General features: G+C 37.9%; 1 protein-coding gene across 2 annotated transcripts in view; it reads left to right on the top strand.

Moving 5' to 3' along the window:
• The window catches only part of LOC136874050 (dymeclin), a 276206-nt gene that overhangs the window by 107809 nt on the left and 143422 nt on the right, over window positions 1–24975 (top strand). For both annotated transcript variants that reach the window (XM_067147559.2, XM_067147560.2), the window contains exon 6: window positions 19764–19903. In XM_067147559.2, coding sequence (XP_067003660.1) covers window positions 19764–19903 — 140 coding nt within the window. The remainder of the gene's footprint in view (window positions 1–19763; window positions 19904–24975) is intronic.

The following is a 24975-nucleotide window of genomic DNA, read 5'->3' as shown; positions in this document are numbered from 1 at the left end:
CAAAAAAGAAAAATAGAAAAATACATGAAGGTATTCTGACTTTTTTTCGGCATGTTGGCTAGTTCATTTGCTAGGGAATGAGTTATCACAGAGGTGCTCATCAAGATGGCATTAAAACGTCAGTTATATGTGACGAAGATAGCTAATGGATCCAAGAAACTTAATAGATCTAAGAAATTTGGGGCCTTAGGTGGAATGAAGGCTCGGGTGCATTTAAAATATTAAGTAACATTCTTTATTCATTAATTCTTGCTATCCGAAGGCTCGGGTGCATTTAAAATATTAAGCAACACTCTTTATTCATTAATTCTTGTTATCCTGCTAACTATGATGGTGAAGACATGATTGCTACTCTAACATTAATTCCTTAAATGCATATTTGGATTTTAGCAAAGCAAAATGAGGTAATATAAATATTCCATATAAAATGTAATAAATAACCTTTATGAACATACATTACGATTACATTCAATGCTATTTTAAAAATGGAGTTAATTATGGAAATATAACTTTCAGGATCTGATAAAGAATTAAAATTGAACTGAAATGTGTTACAGTATACAATCGTTGACACATCTTTATCCAAAGCAGATATTAAATCTTTAAATCCAAAAAATACATTTTGAACGTTACTTCTTAAACATTCACTCCTTGAAACACACAATTTGTAAAATAATTCTGTAATGTTACTCATGTAATTGTACATAATTTGAAAATGAGCTGACTGGAGGTAATTGTGTTGCTTGTTTCTAAAAATATAATCATACTAATTCTTTCAGACACACAAGGAAATAATCTATTTCTCGATTATAGACAAAGCAGTGGCTGGCATGATGCCTTCACAACGTTGGCAACATAAAATCAACATACAAATGCCGTCGCCACCACCACCACCACCACCACCACCACAAATAAAAATATACAACATAAAATAATCTCACTGCTGTGAAGAACATCTCTTTAAAGATTATGTTTAGAAACAGCTGATATTCATAATAATATTAGCTCTCCTACTCTGTCAGGGTCATCTCCATCAACTTTAAAGCTCAGAAGGTATTTTTTCCCATGTTACATATTGCCAGACGATAATGAATTTACTCTGCTGCCCTCACTCAAGATCTCTTCACTAGGACCTGTCAACCACTAAGAGAGAGGTCATGCTCAAGAAAAGGATGAAGCTAAAACTTGGATAAACTCATAAAATGACAAAATATGTCCTCATTGTAGCAAATCTTTCTGTAGTTCATATCGTAGGTCATATCTCCTGCACACATCCCTGGTGTTTACAGGAATGCAGTTGTGGAGCGATGTGGTATGAATGACAGTTGACAGGAATAAGTTTGCAAAATGGGGGAAATCAAAACCCACAACGAATCAGTATTTTGGTAAGCTCTTTAATGGTTCTGATAAGCACCAGGCAAATGCTGGGGCTGTACCTTAATTAAGGCCACAGCCGCTTCCTTCCCACTCCTAGCCCTTTCCTGTCCCATCGTCACCATAAGACCTATCTGTGTCGGTGCGACGTAAAGCCAGTAGCAAAAAAAAAAAAAAAAAAAATTGTGCCTTTTCTCTCCCTCAGAATACTTTCACGAGGTAAGTTGATGGTGCAAATGGTCTAGGAGCAGAATAAACAAAACACTAGTAACACAGTGACATTTACAGCATTTTCACCATGAAACTATAATGTTTGAACTAGGTCTCAAGCTTACTGAATTACTAAATATTCCCATTCAAGATTTACCTAATGTTAGTGAAGTAGCGGATGTAAGCGAGGAAAACAACCAGGTGACTGGTAGCTGTGACAGAGAACAAGCTATTCAAATCTCTTGTCATTAATGAACTTGGTTTACAACTTGAAGTTATTGGTGAACCAGTGTGTGGAAGATTCTATGGAAAATGAACATCTAAATGAAGAATGGCACAGAAGAAAGAAATACAAAGGATTCTACGGAGAAAGGAGAAAGAAGCTATGATACGGAAGAAATGGAAAGTAAGTACTGTGACGACATTGTCAATCCAAACATTTTTTGATTGTGGTATGAAGAGGAAGATAAATAAAAATAAAAGACTCAAGAGGATGGAATACGTAGGATTTCAGAAAACTGAGGATAAGGTGTTTCAAAATAGTTTAAGAGAATCCAAGCAAGTTTTGCATAGATGCAAACACACAACCACTACTAAGAATTCTGAACGCAATTTTTGGTGCGCTGAAATAACAGCTGAAGAGAGAAATAAAGTATTTAGCACATTCTGGAACTTACATTCTTAGAGTGAAAAGAAAACATTCATTCATGGTTGGATAACAACAAGAAATGTTTTTAGGAGGAGAAAATCAACAGAGGAAGAAACTAGGAAGAATATCGACCATGATGTATTTTTAAGAAAACCATCAGGTGAAAAGGTTAGAGTATGCTGAACTTTATTTATAAACACCCTGCGATCGGCAAAGATAGGTTTAAGAGTTGGACAGGCAATGAGAATTGTTCTCAGTTCAATGACAGTGGGCATGCAGTAGACTCAAATGAACCAGTTGCAATGAACAAACGGGTTTGAGCATGGCAAAGTGAAAGAGTGGCTAGATCATCTGCCTGAAGTAGATTCTTCTTAAGAACACACACTTTCTTCTCACCGAAACAGAATCTGCAAAATTCGTAACAATGAACCCCCAACTACCGACTGCCAAAGCCTACCCTAAAATACATAAAGAAAACATACCAATGAGACCAATCATAAATTACAGAGCTAGTCCAACATATAAACTTTTGCAATTCATTCAAAAATTCCTTAAAAAGCATTACTCATTTTAAGCAAACAAGATGGAATGCAACTCAATAGATTTTTGCAATAGAGCTAAAGAATTGAAGATTGAATAACACCATACTCTTGCATCATTTGATATAACAAACATATATCCAAATATTCCCACTAAACAAACCATAGAAATAATTGAAACCAACTTAAAAATCTACAGCAATTTGAGCACTCTAGAAATAGAAGAATTCATGAAACTACTTGAATTTGCCATAAAGATAATTTAAAATTCTATGATACCATATACCAACAACAGGGGCCTACCCATGGGATCTCCCGCCTCTGGCATACTAGCTGAAATTTATATAGACCACCTAGAATACACATCAATCAGTAAAATAGAAAACATATTCTTCTGGTGCAGATTTGTTGACGATATTTTTGTAATCATCGACAACAGATCCACCGACGTAAACACCATATTAGACAAACTCAACACATTGGACCCCCATATAAAATTCACTAAAGAGATCAAAAACAACTGCACCTTAAATTACTTGGACCTAACAATAACCAGACATAAAAACCACTTATCTTACAAAATCTACAGAAAACCCACACATACTCCAAATACCATAAAAATTGATTCTATCCACCCCAACACACACAAAAGAGCAGCTTATTACAGCATGGTATACAGAGCCTTCAACATACCGATGACAACAGAGGTTCTAAATAATGAACTACAACTAATCTAAACACCAACTACAACTAAGCTAAATACAACGGATACAGTAAAGAAATGGTCAATAAAATCATTCACAAAATTAAATTCCAGCCCAAAACCAAATTAACAAAAATAGACAAACCCAAGAATGATCATGCCTTATTTACCTTTAACAATACATACTTATACCCCATAACTAATGTTTTTAAAAAGTACGACCTGAAAATAGCATTTAAAACCATGCACAACAGCACCAATATTATACACAATGCCAAGACAGTCAACAATACAATAAATACAACCAATCAGGAGTTCACTGTATCAAGTGCAACAATTGTGAAACAAGCTATATTGGACGTACAGGCAGAAACTTTATAATCTGCAACAACGAATATTTAAATGCAATAAAACATAATCGCTTTTCATCAATAGGTCAGCTTATCGAAAAATTTGGACACAGGTTTACGGACATTGAGAATGATATGAAAATAGTAAATATAAATTCTAAGGGGCCCCCGATCAACATAACAGAAGATTTCTACATCTTCCTAGACCAATACACTAATCTTAACTACAATATAAATGGCATCACAGATGAAACTAATATTATCTTTAATAAAGTTATTCCCACCCTAAAAAATGATTATCTCAAAATAGTTAATAAACAGAATACAGCACGTTCCAAAAAACCGCCAAACGATATGCCCAGCTCCACCCCTACCCCCACAATAGCCACTCTCCCTACCCCTCCATCCATACCCCTCACTGCAGTGAACATAAGTCCAAGACGAATACGTGGCAGTACGCAGCAAGCTCTCAAACAGGACGTCACCCAACCACAAAAACAGCAGTAAGTACAAATTCACATTCGCACACAACCGTAGGCAGTCCTTCAACTTACAACACTTTACTCATATCAGTTTATCTTCCACAGATAACCATAGCACAGGTACACAAATATAGACAAGGAAGGAGTTACCACCAAAAATCCAAAATCATCAAATCCACAAAACTAAGACTTCATCATCTGCTTCAAACTTTTAAGAACAAGATTTTGTTTACAGTTCAGCCACATATTGTCTTTGTCCACACTATTGGATCATTCAACGACATGTGTTTTTATTATAAGCATACGTGAAGACATCCTTCAGTCAAATAGAACATTCTCAGAACCTATACCACTGTTTATGAACACAATCAACCAACATAAATGTATGCTCACAAGACTCTGACATGAAAGCCTGAAGAAGGAATATGCAAGACATGAACTTTTAAATCCATCAAGTGTTTTATACACATGTTTTTAGTGTTTTAAATGTTTAATGTGTATGTACAACTAGTTTTTAAACTTAGGTTAAGTTTTCACAATCATATTTAAACCTCAAAAACATTGATTTTACTTTCACAGATTTACAAATGAAATGACAACATACATCCAACTCATACCCCCATTAGACATCTGGATGTGCTAATGGATGACAACATCTTTTTAGATAAATAATACCAATGCCTAATAAATGTAAAATGATTTGTCAGCTGATGATGACCAAATAGGGTCGAAACCGGTACTGATTTAAGTCTATATTTACAATAAACAGTATTGATAAGGTGGAATTTCTTTCTTATCCATATACGTGTAATCAGTCAATACGGACATGAAACATAAATAATGATGTGATTAATACCACCACGCAGGGAACACCATGGGTTGCTTTTACTTGCACGTAGTACAACTATGTTAGGTACCAAATAGGTTTGTGATTAATAGCAAAAGAGCGTGATGGCTTTTACAGTATCTGTGATTAGTAGCACTAACTGAGCGACACCGTGTAATGAGGGAACCCATGGTTATGGCTTGCCTATGATTAGTACCCACTATATGAGGAACACCATAGGTTAGCGCGAGTCCCTGTGATTAGTACACTTATGTGATGAACCCCATTGGTTTGCGTTGGCTGTAAATGTTACCGCAATGTGCGACACACCGTAGGTCTGTATTACATGTGCAAATTTCATTATCTGTGAGTAGTACCATAATATGTGGAATACCGCAAATCTATGCTACTTTTGATTAATACCGCAACATGACAAACACCATGGTTCTACTTTTCTAGAGATAAGTACCATTATGGGGGGCCGATGACTTGAATTTTGGACCCCTTTCGACTACAAGCATCATTGATTCAGTATCGTGCTATAGAAGCATTCCCTTGGTCAGTAATACTATTATTTTATGCCAGCTTCTGTACATGTGTGGAATTCATATCCATCCGTCCATCCATCGTCCTCACGTTTTGAATTATGGTCAGTGGAGGATTTTGGACTTTTAATTTGTCATTACATTTCATCTCATTTCGTACCATTAGGGGCTGATGACCTAGATGTTAGGCCCCTTTAAACAACAAGCATCATCATCATCATTATTCCAAAATTATGAAGAAAAACAACTGTCATAGATGCTCCAAGGAAAGACCAGTGCAACATATGCTGTTGTTATAAAACTAAATTGGTGAGTGAGGAAGATTATCAGGCTCATATGAAGAGGAAGAATGAAGCCAGAGAAATTAAGAATCAGATGAAAGAAAGCACCTCCAAAGAGAAACTGGTAATCACAATGGCCTCCAAAGTGTGCTCTTGTGTCCAAATCCTATTACAAACAAAATCTTCATAACTTCACTATTTCCGAATTAAACAACTAAGATGTTGCACTCCGTGTATGGTATGAAGGTAATCATCGAACAAGTTTGTTTCTTGCATAGTCCCTATCTTGGAACACATTCCAAAACAATACAAGTATATTGTTTTAATTTCCGAAGGATGCACGTACCAGAACCAGAACAAAACCCTGACCAGTGCACCGAGTAATGTTTTCAAGACAAACTCCATTATTATTGAGCATGTCTTCCTTGAAAAGGGCCATACAGTGATGGAAGCAGATAGTGTACATTCTACTCTAGAGCAGAACTTCAAACGATCAATATATTCACCCGTGGATTACATTAGATCAGTGAGAATGGCCAGACCTAAAAAGCCATATAACATTATTGTCAACAAATTTTCATTTTTCAGAAATTTTGAAGGCTTGAAGTGCATCCTGGCCTCCCTGAGTTCTGGTAAGAAGGCTGGGGATCCCACTGTCTGTGATCTAAGGATTTTAAAATACAGTCCATGTTGTGAAATATCATACAAAATAACCTACTTTGGGGAGTGGAAACTGTTGCCTTTCAGATGTAAAGAATGTCTTTACACCATAGTTCAACCACTGTACACATCACAAAGTCCAATCATGGAATCTAAATTCAGTAATTTTCAAGAACTTAAGTCGGTAATAAAAAAGGATCATCATTCATTTTATGACTCTTTGAAATACAAGTGAAGATGAGAAACCAGCAAAATGTTGGATAAACAATGAAAGGAATTTTCATCCTTACCTATTTTCTCAGTATTTATAATTTTACATTCAGATTTATTTTTCTAAAAGTTCATTAGATTTTGTTATGCAACATTATTAGTAGAAGTAGAAACACATTTTATGTTATAAAAATGGCTATTGAATTACGTGCATAAGAACATAAATTAATGATGAAGATATGGACAGTAAGTACATTATTTGGGTGCACTTACTCCCATGTGGTGAAAAGGAACCGGTAAAACCTTCTGTTTGCATTTGATGAATATATTTCCATTATTGTAAATTTCCACACATTTCGATGAACATTGTATGTAAGAAACTTCATATTCGATCTGTATTGACACTGTATTTAGGAGAATAGGAGGGGAATTATCCACCTTCAATAGTACAATTCAAAATCAGCAAGTTATGAAAAACATGTACATAACATTTTAAAAAACCTTGAAGAAAACACTACGTTCACAAACCATAAAAGCACTTCAAAATACTATATAAAAGCAGATCAAATAAAAAGCTTTGTAAACTTTAAAAAAAATTTGGTTTGTCACGAATAAGTCCCACAAGTATAGATACCATATAAAACACTTCCCTGTCCACTTGCTCACTGTGTATATGTTCGGCTTGTTGGTGTTTCAAGGTTCCAATCTAACATAGTTTGCTGCCTTTGATTAATGTATAAAAAGAATGTCAGTCTAGCCTGTGCAAGCGACAAGTGCAGACACGCTGGGATGAGCGTGCTGGCAGTGCGAGAGAGAAGTGCTGTAGGGGAGTGCAAGAGTGAAGTGAAGAGTGTTGGGAAGATGATTGGTGTTGAACAGTACAGGGCAGTTATAGGAGGATGGCAGGGGAGAAAGAGGAAAGAGGAAGTGAAAAGTGGAGGAAACAGGATGGAAATGGGAATGAAGGTGGAGATGATGCTGACAGCTGCAGTGATTTTAGTATTGCTATGTATCAGGGGTGTGGAATTGAACCCCGGGCCGATTTCCAGTGGAAGCATGGGTTGGGAAGAAATGAAAGTAATTAGGAAGGTGGTAAAAGAGGTGATAGAAGAAGTTGGCCAAGTTGAGCAAATTAAAAATATGATGCAGGAGCAGTCGAAGGAGCGCGAAGATACGAAGAAATGGCTACAGGAAAAAGCAGATGATACAACAGCTAAGGTGAGAAATAACGGGGAAGAAATTGCAGTTCTAAGAGAGAATCAGAAGTTTAGAAAATAAGGTGGTCGGATTGAAGAGAGAGACTGTAGCCTACGGGCAGGGGAATATGAAGAAATGTTTATTCTTGTATAGGGTGAAGGGAGAAGGGGTAGAAACAAAGTTAGAGACTATTGTCGATGTCATGCAAAATAAGATGTAAATAAATTTTAGTGAGGCGGACATTGATGACGTGGAAAGAGTAAGCAGAACGAAGGGCAACAGACCAATAAAAGTACAACTGATATCTACCCTAATGTTGGAGGTAAAAGAAGAGCAACCTTCAAGGAAAAAAAATCTGGATTAGGAAAGACTTGGGAAGAGAAGGTATTGAGAATCTGAGGATACTAAGGAAACATCAGGGGAGAGTAAGATCGCAGGGATTGAAGGCGCATCTAAATGGGCAGCGGCTAGTTGTTTCCAACAGAAAATGAGATTTTGAACCGTAGTAGATCTGAAAGCCATGGAAGAAGAGATCAAGAATGAAGAGGACCTGGGTTCAAAGGAAGATGGAAGGTAGGCTGCTGGTCAAGAGGTGCAAAGTATAGAGGTAAGAACGGAAACTAATGAAGAGGCAAATGAGAGAGGTAGTATGGGGCTAAGTCAAAGGGATCAGAGGTGGAGGTGATTAGGGAGGACCAAGATAAGCTTATTGCAGAACCCAAGAGAGTTAGGTATAATAAAGAGGGAGCTGGATCGAGGAATGACAGGGAGGGAAAAGGCAATTTGATGAAGGGGAGAAGTAGAAGCTTTAAAGATTTGTGGGGGAAGAAAAACAAGGATACAGAGGAAAAAGATAGGAAAGATCGCCAGAAATCGTCCAAGTTATGAAGGAAAGTAGAGGGCGATGGTGACAAGGAGTAAAAGTAAAGAAGGTAATAGGGAAGGTAGAGAGGGTAAGTTATAACTAGACTTGAAGGTAGGATTTGTAAATATTGAAGGTTTACTAAGTAATTGGAGTAATACTGAGGTGATAAAGGTGGTGGAAAGTTTCACTATCATTGCTCTATTGGAGACTTAGTTACCAATAGGAAAAGAGATAACCTGTGTTGGATGTATTGCCAGATGCAAATCAATAAAGGGAAAAGATAATAAAGGACGATCGCCAGGGGGAATAGTGGTATTGATCAAAGAAGAGATCAAGGAACTAGTAGAAGAAGTGAAGGGTGATCTGGAAGAAGTTGTATGGTTCAGATTGAACTTAAGGAGAGAAAAGGGTAGAGAAAGAAAGGTATGTATAGCTTATGCGTACTGTCACCCCAGGGGATATCCATATGCTAACGATAAGTTCTTTGAGGAGCCACTTTTGGAACCCAGTATTGTAATGGGGAAGTACGAAGAGGATGGAGTGATATTACTTGGTGACTGGAATGCTAGAGTAGGGGAACAAAGCCCAATGCTAAGCAAGAAAGAGGAGACAGACAGAAGGTTGGAAAGGAAAAGTAAGGAAAAGGGATTAAATAGCTATGGAGGAAGGCTCCTGGAATTTTGTGAGGCAGGAAAATTCTATATTCTAGATGGTTTATGGGAGGGGGACAGAGAAGGGAAATTGACATACATTACGGCACAAGGGGAAGTGCGATTGACATAGTAGTATATACAGAAGATATGCTGGAAAAAATAGTAAGGATGGAGATCGAAGATTGGATCAAATCACACCACGCGCCGGTAGGGGTGTGGCTTGAAAGAAGTGGAGAGGAAGAAAGGGAGGGAGTCAAAATGTGGGTAGGAGAACAGGGTAAGAGTTACAAGAAATACAGATGAGTGGAGAATTCACAAAGAGAACTTGAGGGCCTTATGAAGAATGAGATAAGAATTAATCAGATGCGGATGGAAAGTAGCCATGAAGGAAAATAATATTGACAGAGCCTTGGACCTAATTGAATACCCTATAAGGAGAGTGGCAAGGCTAGAGCAAGTAATGAAGTGCGCAGTAATGAAGGCCTCGAAAAAATATGGTTTAAGTGAAGGTAAGGATGAAAGAGAAGCTTTCTGTAGATTAAGAAAGGAGTATAAAATGAAAATTGCCGAGAGTAAAAAGGCATGGTTCAATGGAACAAGTGGAGTTAATTAATAAAGAATACAGGTTAAATCAGGGGGAGAGAGTATGGGAAAGAATAAATAAAATTAATAAAGGAGGGAATAGGGTGGTCCAAGCTAGGATTGATTATGACCAACGGTTGATATACTTCAGTGGTTTATTAGGGGGAAAGGACTGTTGGAAATTGGGAGAGGGGACAAGGAGTACAGGGAGAAACCTAGAGGTTAGTATATATGAACTTGACAAAGATATTACCATAGAGGAAGTCCAGGGTGTGTTGGACAAACTAAAGAGTAAATCGGTAGGGGGAATGAATGGCATAAATAACTTTGCATGGAAAGAGATTGGTAAATACAGACAGATGAGGGAGGGAATAACAAAATTGTTTAACAGGATATTCAATGGCGGTAAAATAGCCGAAGAGTGGAAAGGCTGGATCATCTGCCCAATATACAAAAGGAAAGGAAACAAGAACTTGCTGGGAAACTACCGAGGGATAACGCTACTTGGCTCACTGAGTAAGATTTATACAGGGGTTCTGGCAAATAGGTTAAAGACCTGGGCAGAAGAACATTCAATAATATCTATGCTACAGGAAGGTTTTCGAAAAGGAAGGAGGACTACAGATAATATCATGACGGTGAAGGCGATAACTTAAGTAGGGAAAAAGGCTGTGTGTACTTGGCCGCCATGGATTTCGAAAAAGCACTTGATACGGTCAGTAAGGAGGCACTGTTTGAGAATTAGGCAGGTGGGGAGTCTAGGAAGATGATACAGGCGATCAAGGCGATTTATCAAAAGGTTTTTTTGTTGTATCAAGATAGAAAAAATGTAATCGGTGAGCCTATAGAGTGTAAGATTGGGTTGAAACAAATATGTACACTCTTACCGCTGTGATTTATGTTATTTATAAATGATATCTTCGAAGGGCATGGGGGAACAAAATGGGCAGTACCGGTTATACAGAAGCTCGAGATCCCAAAAATGATATTCGCAGATGACGTCATTCTTATGGCCTTAACAGGAGGGGGTTTACAAAAAAAGTTTGAAGGAGTTGTCGGAGTTTGCGGGGAAGTGGGATTTAAAAATTAACAGTAATAAGTCAAAGGTGATAACTATTCAAAAGAAAAGGAGGAGAAATAAAGAGAGGTATTGGATACTACAGGGGGAAAGAATAGAAGAAGTAGATAAAATAGAGTACTTAGGAGTGCTGTTAAATAGAAGAGGAGGGTGGGAAGACCATAAAAGAGGGCAAAATGGAGAGGTGTCGCAGCACTATCTACGGTCAAAATTTTAGTGGTAACATTCCCGGGGATAGATTATAAGATTCTGGGATTAGTACTAAGGACATTAGTGTTAAGCAGGGCATTATATGGGGCCGAATTATGGGGACTCGATCGAAAAAAGGATACATTAAACCAAATTATTTATAAATTTTGCAAGGTTATTATGGGTCTGCCGCAGTGTACAGCGAATATGGGGGTGTTGCAAGTATGCAGAGAATACATAGAAGTAGAGTGCGTCAGAAGAGTGTTGAACTATTGGATGAAACTGAAACGAGTGGGAGGTGGCAGAGTGATACAGGAGGCATTTAAACAGCAAGAAAAATATATGTATACAGAGAGAGTTGGCTGGCAAAAATCAAAATCTATCTTGGAAAGGTAGGAATGGTTTATGTACGGTTTGAGACATGGAAAGGGAAAAGAAGCAGAACTCAGAGAGCGCTGATAGCTAGAATAAAGGATATTCAAAGGCAAAGATGGTTGGAAGAATGTAGGAAACGAGCTTCTCTGAGTTTATTTTATGAGGTAGTCCAGGTCTCTAATATTAGCATAAGATTTGGAATAGGAGGTGGAGAACGGGTTTAACTTGGTGGCTCTTGGGGTTACACAAGAACAAGGGATGGACCAGGAGGAAAGACAATACACTGTGCATTCTGTGTGGGAATAGGCCAGATGACTTACACTTAGGAGAGTGTGGAGAGGCAGAGATGCTAAGGAAAAAGTTCCTAAGTGATAAACAACAAGAAATGTGTAGAATCGGTGATGAACTAAAAATTATTGCGTGGATCTCCAAAGAATGGAACATCAAAGGGAATCTGAATTTTTTCCTAAGTGCTGTGAAGAATCTGTGTGAAAAAAAAAAAAGTGAAATCAGCAAGTGGTGGTGAAGTAAGAGGTGAGTATGTAAACACACAAGTGGAAAGGAATTCAAATGGTAACGAGGACGGTCCTGAGACAGCAGAAAAGTCAGTGCACTCAGCGGATAGTGTGATGTTGTCAGAGTTCGCTAGGAGTGATATTGTAATATCAGACTAGCCAACTCAGGCAGGGAAAATGTGGGTCAAAGCCAGGTGTCGCTTGCAGTAGCAGTTCGCTTTAGTTTAGCTTTACCTTTACGTGTTACGTAACCTAAGCAGGATGCGTAACATTTCTTAGTCTTCTGGTCAACACGAGATTCCAATCAACAGTTAGCACTACCGGTAGGAGCTATTACTATTACTCTTATTAGTTTAAAATCCTTATTGTCTCGTGAGTAGCCTCGCAATTCCTGGCAATCACAGTACATCTGGTGATCACCAGATTCCTATGCACGATGATCATTGCAGGGTGGGCCCACTATTATTGTCGTGAATAGCCTCGCAACAACAGGCTCCACCGGGCAGCAAGCACTGCGTAAGGGGCCCGCTATACTTGTCATGGCTTGTTCATTAGTAATAACTGTAGTTTAGAATTATTCACAGGGCTAGCAGCTCTCCGGAAGTGAGTTGACCATGAGCCATTTGTTTCCAATTACTAATCAAATTATTTTTTGTCATTGTGCTTAATCAGGGGAGTTTATACATTTTGTACTTGCTTAGGCTGCTATGGATTTGAACACTATATTGGGCGAAGGCCTGTAAGGTTCAATAAATCCTAATAATAATATAAAAAGAATATGAGAAGAGTTAATGGAACTATTGCTGGTTCTTTACAAATGATATTTCCAAAATATGGCTATTGACATTTGTCCTGGGGTTCTTGGTTGAGATGGACGTCAGTCTAATGAGGGGCGAATAGCTCCTAAAGTATGCTCTTGACTGCGTCAATTAGAATTGACGTTTAAGATAACCTTCACTCATTGTTCTCCATGTACCAAGTATGTTACTGTGCTCAGGTTAAAGCAGAACTTTCTTACATACGATATAAATTCCAACCAAGCAAAAAAGAAAGCATATGTGTTTTTAAGCATCGATGAACATTGTTGTCAATAATTATGACAGCTTAGTACAAACAAATGCTATTAAAATGCTTAGTGTAATGAATGTGCGGTATTCTACTAACAAACAACAAACTTGCTTTTTTGCTTCTTGAAACTTTAGTGTTTTTCAACGACAATATGTATTTATTCATTGCATGGACTGGTATGAACCACATTGGTTGCAAGTGGCCATTCTGTTACAATATTACAATATGGCTACAATGTTGTTTATGTATTTGAGCTTTCGCAGTGAACAATCGTATCACCTTCAACATGTGCCTACAAACAAAATTGTATGTGTTTGTGAATCTAATTAGTTTGTTCAATAAGATTATATATAATTGTTTCTTATGGAAGCTTCCAGTAGTGTCCTGTCATAGCATCACTTCGTAAACACATGGTCCTCCGGCCCTCGATATCACCAGCTATATTTTGAGGTTAGAAGTTAAGCAAAAGTTACCATGGTCAGATGAACCCAACATCCACCACACAAATGTCGGTTTCCCAAGTGGTCACCAGGAATGCTAGTGTGTGTGTCTGACCATAGATAGTTCACGCAAACTCACTAGATAGTGTGATAGTGCTACTCACTACGTTCTATAGTAGTTAAGAACATGACAAAACAATGTTGAAATGAATGAAATTGAAAAAAACAGAAATTAATCAAGAAAAAAGGCAAACTGAAGGCAGGCTTAACCCGTGTTGACACCTTTATAAAAAATGAACTAAAAACTGCATACAGACAACTAATAGAAGTGAAATTAAAGAAGGTGGAGATCCCCAGGAGAATTTAACTCAGTACAGACAGAATTAGAAATAAACAACGATGAAGATGAACATGTCATATATCGTAAATACTTCGAAGACCTTTATGACTTACGGGAGGCAAAAAATCCATAAATCCAGTCCTGGTACCTAATAATAACGGAACTGAAGTTGGGCGTTTATTTAACTCGGTGGAGTTGGTCAGTAAGAAGAAAGTCAGGCTTTCAAAAATAAATGTACCAACTTTCGACGGAGACCTAACGTCCTTGCTACATTTCAAGGACACTTTTGAAAATGTGATCACTAAAGGCCTAATTGAAATCAAAAAACTTTATTATCTCACCTCATCTCTGAATGGTGAGGCAAAGGACACCATTAAAAAGCATCGCCATGACCGAAACTAACTTTACTGTAGCGTATAACTTATTTCCTGGTTGCTTGCACTGCCCTAAGCTGATCGCGTCAGGGTATGTGGAGCGTATCCTTGAACCCACAGATAAGCTGTGCTCCACTGGGCCAGAACTATGCCATTTAGTAAACAAATTCCAGGAAAATTTATATGCTCTGCAGGTACTGAATGGTGAAGTAAACATTCTTGATGCTATCCTAAATCAACTACCATAAAACGTAGACAAAAAAAATCAGGTTGGAGTTCGAAAACAAAGTTTTTGAACAAGTTGTCATGTTTAAAGAGTTAATTCACTTCCCGGAAACAAAATGCTATATTTTGCAGTTGTGTTCACCCAACGTTTCAATTAAGTCACCTCAATCTTCTCAGCTCAAGCCAAAGTATCTAGCAACATCTGAACTTTGTAGATTATGTCCTGGTAAGTATTGAGTCTTCAGTTGTCCTAGGTTCCTAGAGACAGAAATTAGTGGGAGATTCAAAATTGTAAAAGAAAACAAACTCTGTAGCAGCTGCCTCAGTCCAGCACATACCTGGAAAATGTGCAGTTCAGAAGGAACATGCATAGAATATAGGAAATATCACAACACTCTCATTCATGATGACACAAGGTCTAATGCACCTTCTTGACTCCCAAGTCATTCAGAAAACACCAAATGGAGAGTCACAGCAATCCAGCTACCATACCCTCAGAAATAGCTATGGTGAATTGCAGACCATTTGAGCAATTCTTGACAATGACTCACAGAGCAGCTTCATTTCAGAACGTGTTGTTCAAAGACTTTGACTCAGGAAGAGAACGAACATCATAAAACTACAGGCATTCGGAGACTTCACATCACAAGCAGACACAATCGTCAATATAGAAGTTTATTCCAGTGAGGGTAACCACCATTTCAACATTCACCTGTTCTGTCCTCTTACATCTATCACCAAGACTGGACATTCCTGGAAACTTAACACTTGCTAGCCCCATGTTCCACACTCCTCAAACAGCAGACTTTTTGTTAGGTGCTCAAGTTTTCATACAGTTGTTAATAAAGTAATAGAAAACTCATGAAAATTACGCATTCTTCAAAACACAAAACTAGGTTGGATCCTCTGTGGTAGCAAGAAAACTATGCATTTTTCCAAAAAAAAAAAAAAAGAAAAAAAAGAAAAAAAAAAGGTGGATCCTCAGTGTTAGATAGCTACAAACAAGATGATGAAAAAACAGTGCCTCATCAATGTCTATTTGTATGCACTGACTGCAACGTAGAAAACCGACTTCAATGATTTTGGAACATAGAAGAGGTGGACACTGTTGTGCATTCGCTACAGGTGGAGGAGTGTGGAGCACACTTTCAACAACACACAACAAGATACACGTCAGGCAGATGTACTGATGATGATGATGATGATGATGATGATGACTATGATGATGATGACGATGATGATGATGATGATGATGATGATGATGATGATGATGATGATGATGATGTTGTTTAAAGGGGCCTAACATCTAAGGTCATCGGCCTGGCAGATATACTGTGGAACTCCCTATTAAGGAAGACTCTCAAAAACTTGGTAGATCTAAACAAATGGCAGTTCAGCATTTTGTGTCCTAACTGAAATGCAATAAAAGATTTCACCAGGAATATATTAAATTCATGTGAAAATATCATTGATCTCTATACATGGATGGCTGGTAGCTTGGGTAACAGTAAGCCGAATTGAAGATGACTGGTGTAGTAAGATGGCAGCGAGCGCACGGTGCAGTAGACCAGGATGAGCGCACTTGCTTTGTTTATGCTTAGTTCAGTGACGCCAGGTCTCCTGATTGTAGTTCAACGGGTGTTCTGTGCTGTGTTATTGCAATACCCCACACATTTACAAAGGAATTAAGATGAAATACATCAATGAAAAATCACTAGTTTAGATATTTCATTCGCTGAATTGAAACCACATGTTACTTCTGCATGTTAGTAAAATATAAACAAACAAGGGAGCCGTGCTTGTACTACTGCGATTAACACAAATACGAATTCCTAAATGTAAATAATACAAATACATAATATATTTAAACTATCAAAGTATGCATGTGTGGCAGATATAAATTGAGTACTATTTGGAAGAGGTACAACATTCTCTCCGTCAGTTCAAATTAAAATATTTCCTAACATGACGTAATTGTATTGATTACATAGTAAAACAAGTGATTGTCAGCATGCCGAAGTGTACTTCTACGGCAAATACGGCGCGAAATACTTGAATATCCAGCGAGAAACATACAGTAAACTATCATTATGCCATTACAGGAGAAGAGGGTGTCGTTCTGGGCTTTTAAATGTCCTAAGGGCTCATATGAAATGGCTTCTACAAGCTTTAAACAAGCCGGAATGACTAAAATAAAAACATTTTCTGAAAGAGGAAGAATAGGGCTATTTTTGTATGAATAGAAAGAAAAACTTCATTTTTTGCTCAAAATACGAAAAATTCAGTCATACCTCCCCTTAAGAATGCATAATTTCATGGCATACATGGATAAAATTTACAGCAATGTTTCCAGAAACTGTTTTTCAGTTGTATTGTATAACCGATCGCTAATTGCATGTATTCAGAACCTAGGTTAATATTTGTCGGCCGTTGTTACACACTCATTTTTATTGCTATCCCGGAGATTTACTGACCTTGGAATGACGTGTTGATGTTCCCAATGTCCTTATGCTTTGAGTGAACATGTCCCTATATTTTTAATTATTCCAATGCGCCATTAATTGCGATTTATGATTATATTATCATTGCTTTCCCATAAGGAGAGCTCTAGGATGGGTACACCAACATGGCAGACCGCGTGCTCAACTTGGCGTACTTTCTCCTGCAGCGGAAAGCTGCCATCAGCGATCCATGTATAGAGATCACTGGAAAATATGAGTCCCTTGGCCACATGAAAGAAATTACTGTGAAACACTTGGGGGAAGGAAAATCATTATTACATTCCACATCAGACTGTCATAAAACTTTCTAGTTCAACAACAAAAACACATGTTTTTGATGCTTTGGGCAAGGCTGATAACGGCGTAAATCTCAACCACATTGTTCTTGTAGGGCCAGCTATTAAAGATATTTTCTCTGTAATCGTCTGGTTTTGGACTCAACAAATAGCATTCATAGCGGACATAGAAAAATGTATCATCAGGTAAACATCAAACCTAAGAATTACAATTTACAATCTATGCTCTGGAGTGAAAGCCCGCAAGAGCCAATTAAAATAGATATTTAACATTCTTTGCCATAAGATGCACGAAGAAACTCACTGAAGAAGAAGGTGCCGTCTTCGCTCATGCAGCGGTCCCTTGGATGTCATATATGTTATATAACAGCTGCTTACATTACCCACCTGGTTGAGACTGCTTCGGACTTGAGTTGATGCTGACTATAGATATGAATGAGATGTTAAGGAACATCTTGTTGGTCACCTTAGCAACATAACATAACTTTTTAGCGAGTCGGCGAGCTGAGTGTAAACATGTACCGTACGTTCATGTTTGGCAATATATCACATACAAAATCAATAATCAGTCAAAAAATGTTGGGATCATACATATGTAAGTAGATTATTGAAAGCAAACAAATAGAGCTGAAGTGAAAATTTTGTTTTTGCTATTTGCTTTACGTCGCACTGACACAGATAGGTCTTATGGCGACGATGGGACAAGAAAGGCCTAGGAATGGGAAGGAAGCGGCCGTGGCCTTAATTAAAGGTACGGCCACAGCATTTGCTTGCTGTGAAAATGGGAAACCACGGAAAACCATTCTCAGGACTGCCGACAATGGGGTTCAATCCCACTATCTCCCAGATGCGAGCTCACAGCTGCGTGCCCCTGGTGAAGTGAAAATTGATGGTAGAATGAGTTCTTGGTTCATAGTGCTTTCAGGGGTTAGACAAGGCTGTAATCATTCACCTTTGGTGTTCATAGTTTACATGGATCATCTATTTTAGAGTTACAAAGGCGCAGTGGGGGGTGGGGTTCATTTGGTGAATATATAGTAAGCAATTTGGCATATACTGATGACTTGGTCTTAATGGCAGACTGTGCTGAAAGCCTGCAATTGAATATCTTGAAACATGAAAATAGGTGGAAAGATATGAAAATTGGGCTTTCCAAGACTAAAATGCTGCCAGTAGAGAAGACATCTAAGAGAATTGGATGGATGTCAGGCCAGGAATGCAAAACTGAAACAGGTAGATCATTTCAAGTGTAAAGAACGTGTATTCTCCCGGGATGGTAGAATAGTGGGAGAGATTAAATTAAGGTTCAGCAAAGCTAATGCATTGAGCTTGCATTTGTGATCAGCAGTATTCTGCAAGAAAAAATCAGCTCCCAGATAAAGCGATCTTTACACTGGTCTGTTTTTTCAATCAACTTTGCTTTACAGGAGTGAACGCTGGGTGGACTCAGGATCTTATTTATAAGTTAGTAGTAAAAGATATTAACGAAACGAGAATGATCGCTGGTACAAACAGGTGGGAACAATTACAGGAGGGTGGTTGGAATGAGGAGATAAAGGCAAAGTTAGAAAAGAACTTGATTGACGAGTCTGTATGCGTAAACTGGCTTTGGTGGTAGGGTCATATATGGCAAATGGAGGAAGATATGTTACCTAGGAGAATAATGGACTTTGTTGTGGAGGGTAAAAGAAGAAGAAGGAAACCTAGAATATGGTCATTTGACACAATTTCTAATGGTTTAAAGAGGTATGGTACTAAATGAGACCATAGAGCTAGTTACAAATAGAGGATTGTGGAGACTTTTAGTAAATTCACAGAAGCTCTCAGACTTAACGCTGAAAGGCATAACAGTCTATAATGAAAAGTGTATGTAATGTTTGTATGCATGTAATGTATGTATGTATGTATGTATGTATGTATGTATGTATGTATGTATGTATGTATGTATGTATGTTCAGTAGAACCGTAGGCAGTCTGTGCTAAGAAATTGCTTTCTGTTTTAATTTTATAGATTATATCCTTTCCTGCTAATCCATATTCACATGACTTGGTCTATATAGTTTGTTTGTGTATATTTGTAAATTTTGTGTCTGAATTTTGAACCATGTGCATAAATAGATCTGTATTTCACTCCTGCCTGTTCCTTGCCTCCAGAAAGTTTGTGATCTTAATTATTATGTAATAAGGAATTCAGTAGGTTAATTCGATAAAATATTTTGAGTGGTTTGTTTTTCAGGAGTCTGATGCAAGGTCGTTATTCTATCCATGCACCACTTTTAGTGAAGACTTTGCTGCAACATTTTATTGCTCAGGAGAAAGCTCCACCTGGTCTGTGCCACAACAATGCTGGCGGAAGTCTAGTCATCAGCTTGGCCTGTGTGTAACTCGCAATTTACTATACTTCAATAGTCTTATCTAGGAAGTAACAGTTCATAAATAAATGTTTAGAATAGACTTAATGAGAAACTGTACCATTTATATTTGAGGGAGTTCCAGTGGCCTATGTCAATAATGCTTATTTTCTTAAATTCATGTCTCTTCTTCTCAGTAACAACTAGGTATATGATGTTTAAATTTTATTGTTATACTTTGTAGGCATTCCTTACAAATTTAACGCATGCATTCTTCTTTCCTATCATGTGATAGTATTTGTAATTTTTTCAGTGATACCAATATTCTCAAAAAATCACAATAAAGATACGCTATATAGCCAAACATCTCTGGACACTCCACTGAATGAGCTCTGTGTGACATCTGGCTATACATCGAAAGTTATATTAAGTGCAGGCACAGTGCATCAATGTATAGACATATTTTCTGTCAGAATAAGTAAGCATAAATCATTGAGAGAGTTCAAATGGGGCATGATTGTAGGGGTCCACAAGTTCAGGCATTCCGTCAGCTTTCACGGGAGTTATATATGCTTAGGTCCAATGTTAGTGATGTTATTGTAAATGGGAACCATCAGGGAAGCACTAATGCCAGTTATCGCTCTGGTAATCCTAGGAAATTAACTATAGGGACTGCCGAACTCTAAAAGCATGCTGTGCAAACAAATCAACAGACATTTTTGTCTACTGCTGCAGAGGGCTTGCATTGCAGGTCACCGACGGAACAATCTATCAAGGACTCAGTTTTCGGAGTTGTGCTGCTGCCCGTAAGCTACTGATTACGCAAACAAATGTGAAACTGGGCGTAGAGGGGTGCATAATATCAATTGTAGAGTGATACAAGCATTGCCGTCATTGGTCTGTGGAGTAGTGAAAGAAGATTTTATGGTGTGATGTGTCACGGTATATGCTCTGGCACTCAGCTGGGCGAGTGTAAACCTGATTGTGTTGTGGCGAATATGAAATTTGATGGTGTTGTGTTGCTCTGGGGCTTTTTTGCCTGGTTTGGGCTTGGAACATCAGTTCTGGTTGTTGGCATGGAATGCAAGTGTTTATGAAAACATTTTAGACAATATCATGAATAACATGCTTTTTCAACACTGTGGCAACAGTTTAGGATTGGACCTTTTCTGTATCGGCATGATACTGCTCCTACTGAGCAGGTGACTACGTGGTTTGGATCAAGCAGTTGCCAACTTGCATTCAGGAGATCGTGGGGTTTTAACCCCAGTGTCGGCAGCCCTGAAGATGGTTTTTTAGGTTTCCCATTTTTACACCAGGCAAATGCTGGGGCTGTACCATAATTAAGGCCACGGTCACTTCATTCCCGCTCCTAGCCCTATCCCATCTTCACCATAAGACCTATCTGTGTCGGTGTGACATGAAAAGGAAAAAATATACTGCTCCTGTCCACTAAGTAAGGACCATTGCATTGTTGTTTGAAGAAAATCAGGTGGATGTGCTGGACTGGCCACTCAGAGTCCCATCCTGGGATGAACTACAACATCGGCTGCATGCCAGATCAGTTCACTCAAAAATCCAGCAACGACTATTCACCATGCTTCAGGAAGAATGTAAACAAATTATACCTTTAGTGTATCAGAACCTAGTGGAAAGAAGCCCTTCATGAAGATTAAATGGTGTAATAGCAAAAGAAGGTCCTACACACTGTTAGTTACATGACTGATATCTTTGGAATGGTCAACAAGGTATGTCTGGAGACTTTTGGTCACTTAGTGTATTAATATTATGGAAACTACTCTTCTCAGAAGTATATTTCCATGTTCAATTTTGGTATGTGTATTGCATGACATGTGTTAAAAAAATGAGACTGAGAAAAAGGAACATACCCCTTTGGACTGAATATAAAACAGCCTTGCGTATATGACAACTGTGAATTTTTGGAATACAAGAAGAATGAAATAATGTATGCCATTGCATCACATTCAAGCTCTCCTAATACTATGATAATTGAATGACCCTGAAGAAAATTAAAGTTAAAATGTTTTGTTTTTATGTAACATATTGTGGGCTTCCTTTAGTTTTATTATGTAATGTTGATAGGTGTCCAAATTTATTGACTCACTCTGCCTGTAGATATTGTACAATAATAGTGTGTCATCAAAAATACAGCCTGGAATAAATTTGTTTCTACCAACCGAGCGAGTGGCTGCGCAGTTTGGGTCACGCAACTGTCAGCTTGCATTCGGGAGACAGTGGGTTCAAACCCCACTCTCAGTAACCCTGAAGATGGCTTTCAGTGGTTTCCCCTTTTCACACCAGGAAAATGTTGGGGCTGTACCGTAATCAGGCCACGGACGCTTCCTTCCTACTACTAGCCCTTTCCTATACTATTGTCGCCACAAGATCTATCTGTGTCGGTGTGACGTTAAAAGAAAAAAAGTTTCCACCGCCCCAGGCTTGCCTTAAATTCAGTTATTGGTATATTTAACTCGCATCCAGCTCCTTAGTTCTAATAACTTCCTACCTGAATGGATAACCCCAGTGTCATTTCTCCTGCACTAATCCAGTATTATAACAAGCCTATTGATTTTTTTACATTCTCTTGTCTTTGATCCTCTGAATTCTTCTGGTTATTTTGATAAAATTTTACGGCTTTCTTAGGTTACGGCTTGACTAGTATTTTTAAACGTAATATTTGTCCCTTGAATAAGGCAAGAAAAATGCACATAGCGGTGTGAAATATGACATGGCTAGACGCTTTTGGAATTACTGGGCAGTATCGAAGTACAGAGCCATCCTCAGTAAGACAACACAGACTAATGGTTCATGGCCCATAATCTTCCAGTTAAGGATTCAACTTCTGGCACCTACATGTATTTTAAGTAACATAGCGTATCAGCAACTGGGTCAGTCACCAGTTAGATGTATCTACCACTTTCTCTGTAGTTTCTTTTTACTACATAATCTAACAATCTGTAATGAAACCATTGCATTTGATGTTAAACTTAATTCTTCCAGACTTCAAAACAATTTCTTCCAAACTGACCAATGTTCTACACTGTGGCCGTACAACAAAGGCAGCTATGTTAAAGATACATTGTGTAGCTGGCATATTCAGCAGCCTGCATCATTTAGTGTACCGTCAACTGGGGTTACTATGGTTACTTCTTTCAGTTTTTTGTGAATATCTTGCACAATTTATGAGACACCCATGTAAAAATTAAATATGATTTAGTATAGAGTGTTGGGTATTATCAACTTACTAAAAATAAATTTTCCAAACATCAGGTAATTGTCTCACATCTGAAAATGTAGTGACCATATTTACTGCATGGGGTGGGGATACTATGGTCATGTATTAAAATCACTCAAAAATTGTTACTAAATGTGAAGGAATTAGTAGGGGGTGACTATGGTTAAACAGAACATGATTTTCCAAGCATATTAATGTAAGAAGTCTTATATTTAACTATATTCTAAAGCTAAAAAACTTACAATTGTGTCGAACATTTAAAAAATCCGCAAAAAATGTGGTTAATTTGTCCTTTTAATTTATAATTGTCTCATTTCAAGTTGAAGCCAGTAAACTTTACATAGAAGCTTAGTTTACCCCTGCTTCCTTTGGCCACACAAAATATTCATGACATCATCTAAGAAATGTTACTATCACTTTATCTTCTTGAGGAGTACCATCATCATCTATCACTTTACCTATGTAATCCAGTTTAGGTTTTATTGTAATAAAGTCAACCAGAACATAGTCTCCTGCTGTTGGTTTCCTACAGCATTCATCATCATCATCATCATCATCATCATCATCATCATCATCATCATCATCATCATCATCATCATCATCATCTTCTTCTTCTTCTTCTTCTTCTTCTTCTTCTTCCACAGTGATTACTTTCATCTCTTTCCAAGTCTCTTCATCACTTCCATTTAAATAAATGTCAACATCACTTTCAGACTCTGATGAATCTTCTCTTGTACGCCTTTTCCGCTTTTTTTTGGAGATTGGTAGCACTGATGTTTCACTACTTGTTCCTGCTTGAAACTGATCTTGAAGAGGTAGACAAGGTTCAGTATCCTCCAAAGAGACACTTTTTCCTGGCTCAACAAACAATCTCTTCTTTCTTGTGAGGCCATTTCTTTTCTTTAAATAGCACATTTCTTTCAAGAAACTTAAAACTGACTCAGCATTGCCACTAGCAACTGAAGAATTATTGTCAGTGTCTAGGACAGACCTTTCTTTCGGCAGGCAGTTCAACACTTTAGTTTGCTTCAAAGTGTAAATTCCACATTTACAAAATCCTGCCTGTATTGACTTTTCTGCAGTTGGAGAAATCTTTGAGAGGTGTGAACATAACAAACCTGTAAACTTAGCTTTTGACACTGATATATTTTGTCCACTGTTGCTACCTTTGAATCCCATCAAAATGTCCCGCCAGTGCTTCTTCAGCAGAGCAAAGAAAGCCACAATGAGAGGTTGACAGATGTGAGTGAAGTCAGGAGGTAAGCACTTAAAATGTATGTTGTTAATTTTTGCATGCTTCCAATGCCTTGGGTGAAAAATGAGAGGAAAGATTGTCTTCTATTAACACAGACCTCTGACCATTTTTCACCTTCCTTACCACAAACGACGGCTGTATACATGGACGAGACCTGGAGACACTGGAAGGTATCAAATAGACTTCATTATGATTAGGCAGAGATTCAGAAACCAGGTGTTGGATTGCAAAACTTTCCCAGGAGCAGACGTGGACTCTGACCACAATTTGTTGGTCATGAAATGCCATCTGAAGTTGAAGAAATTGAAGAAAGGAAAGAATGCAAAAAGATGGGATCTAGACAAGTTGAAAGAAAAGAGTGTGAGAGATTGTTTCAAGGAACATGTTGCACAAGGACTAAATGAAAAGGCTGAAGGAAACACAATAGAGGAAGAGTGGAGAGTCATGAAAAATGAAGTCAGTAGGGCTGCTGAAGAAATGTTAGGAAGGAAGAAAAGATCAACTAAGAATCAGTGGATAACTCAGGAGATACTAGACCTGATTGATGAACGACGAAAATACAAGAATGCTAGAAATGAAGAGGGCA

Source organism: Anabrus simplex, chromosome 5 (assembly GCF_040414725.1).
Source record: "Anabrus simplex isolate iqAnaSimp1 chromosome 5, ASM4041472v1, whole genome shotgun sequence".
Taxonomy (NCBI): domain Eukaryota; kingdom Metazoa; phylum Arthropoda; class Insecta; order Orthoptera; family Tettigoniidae; genus Anabrus; species Anabrus simplex.
The sequence above is the reverse complement of the archived record's forward strand: the minus strand, read 5'-3'. Positions and strand labels throughout refer to the sequence as shown.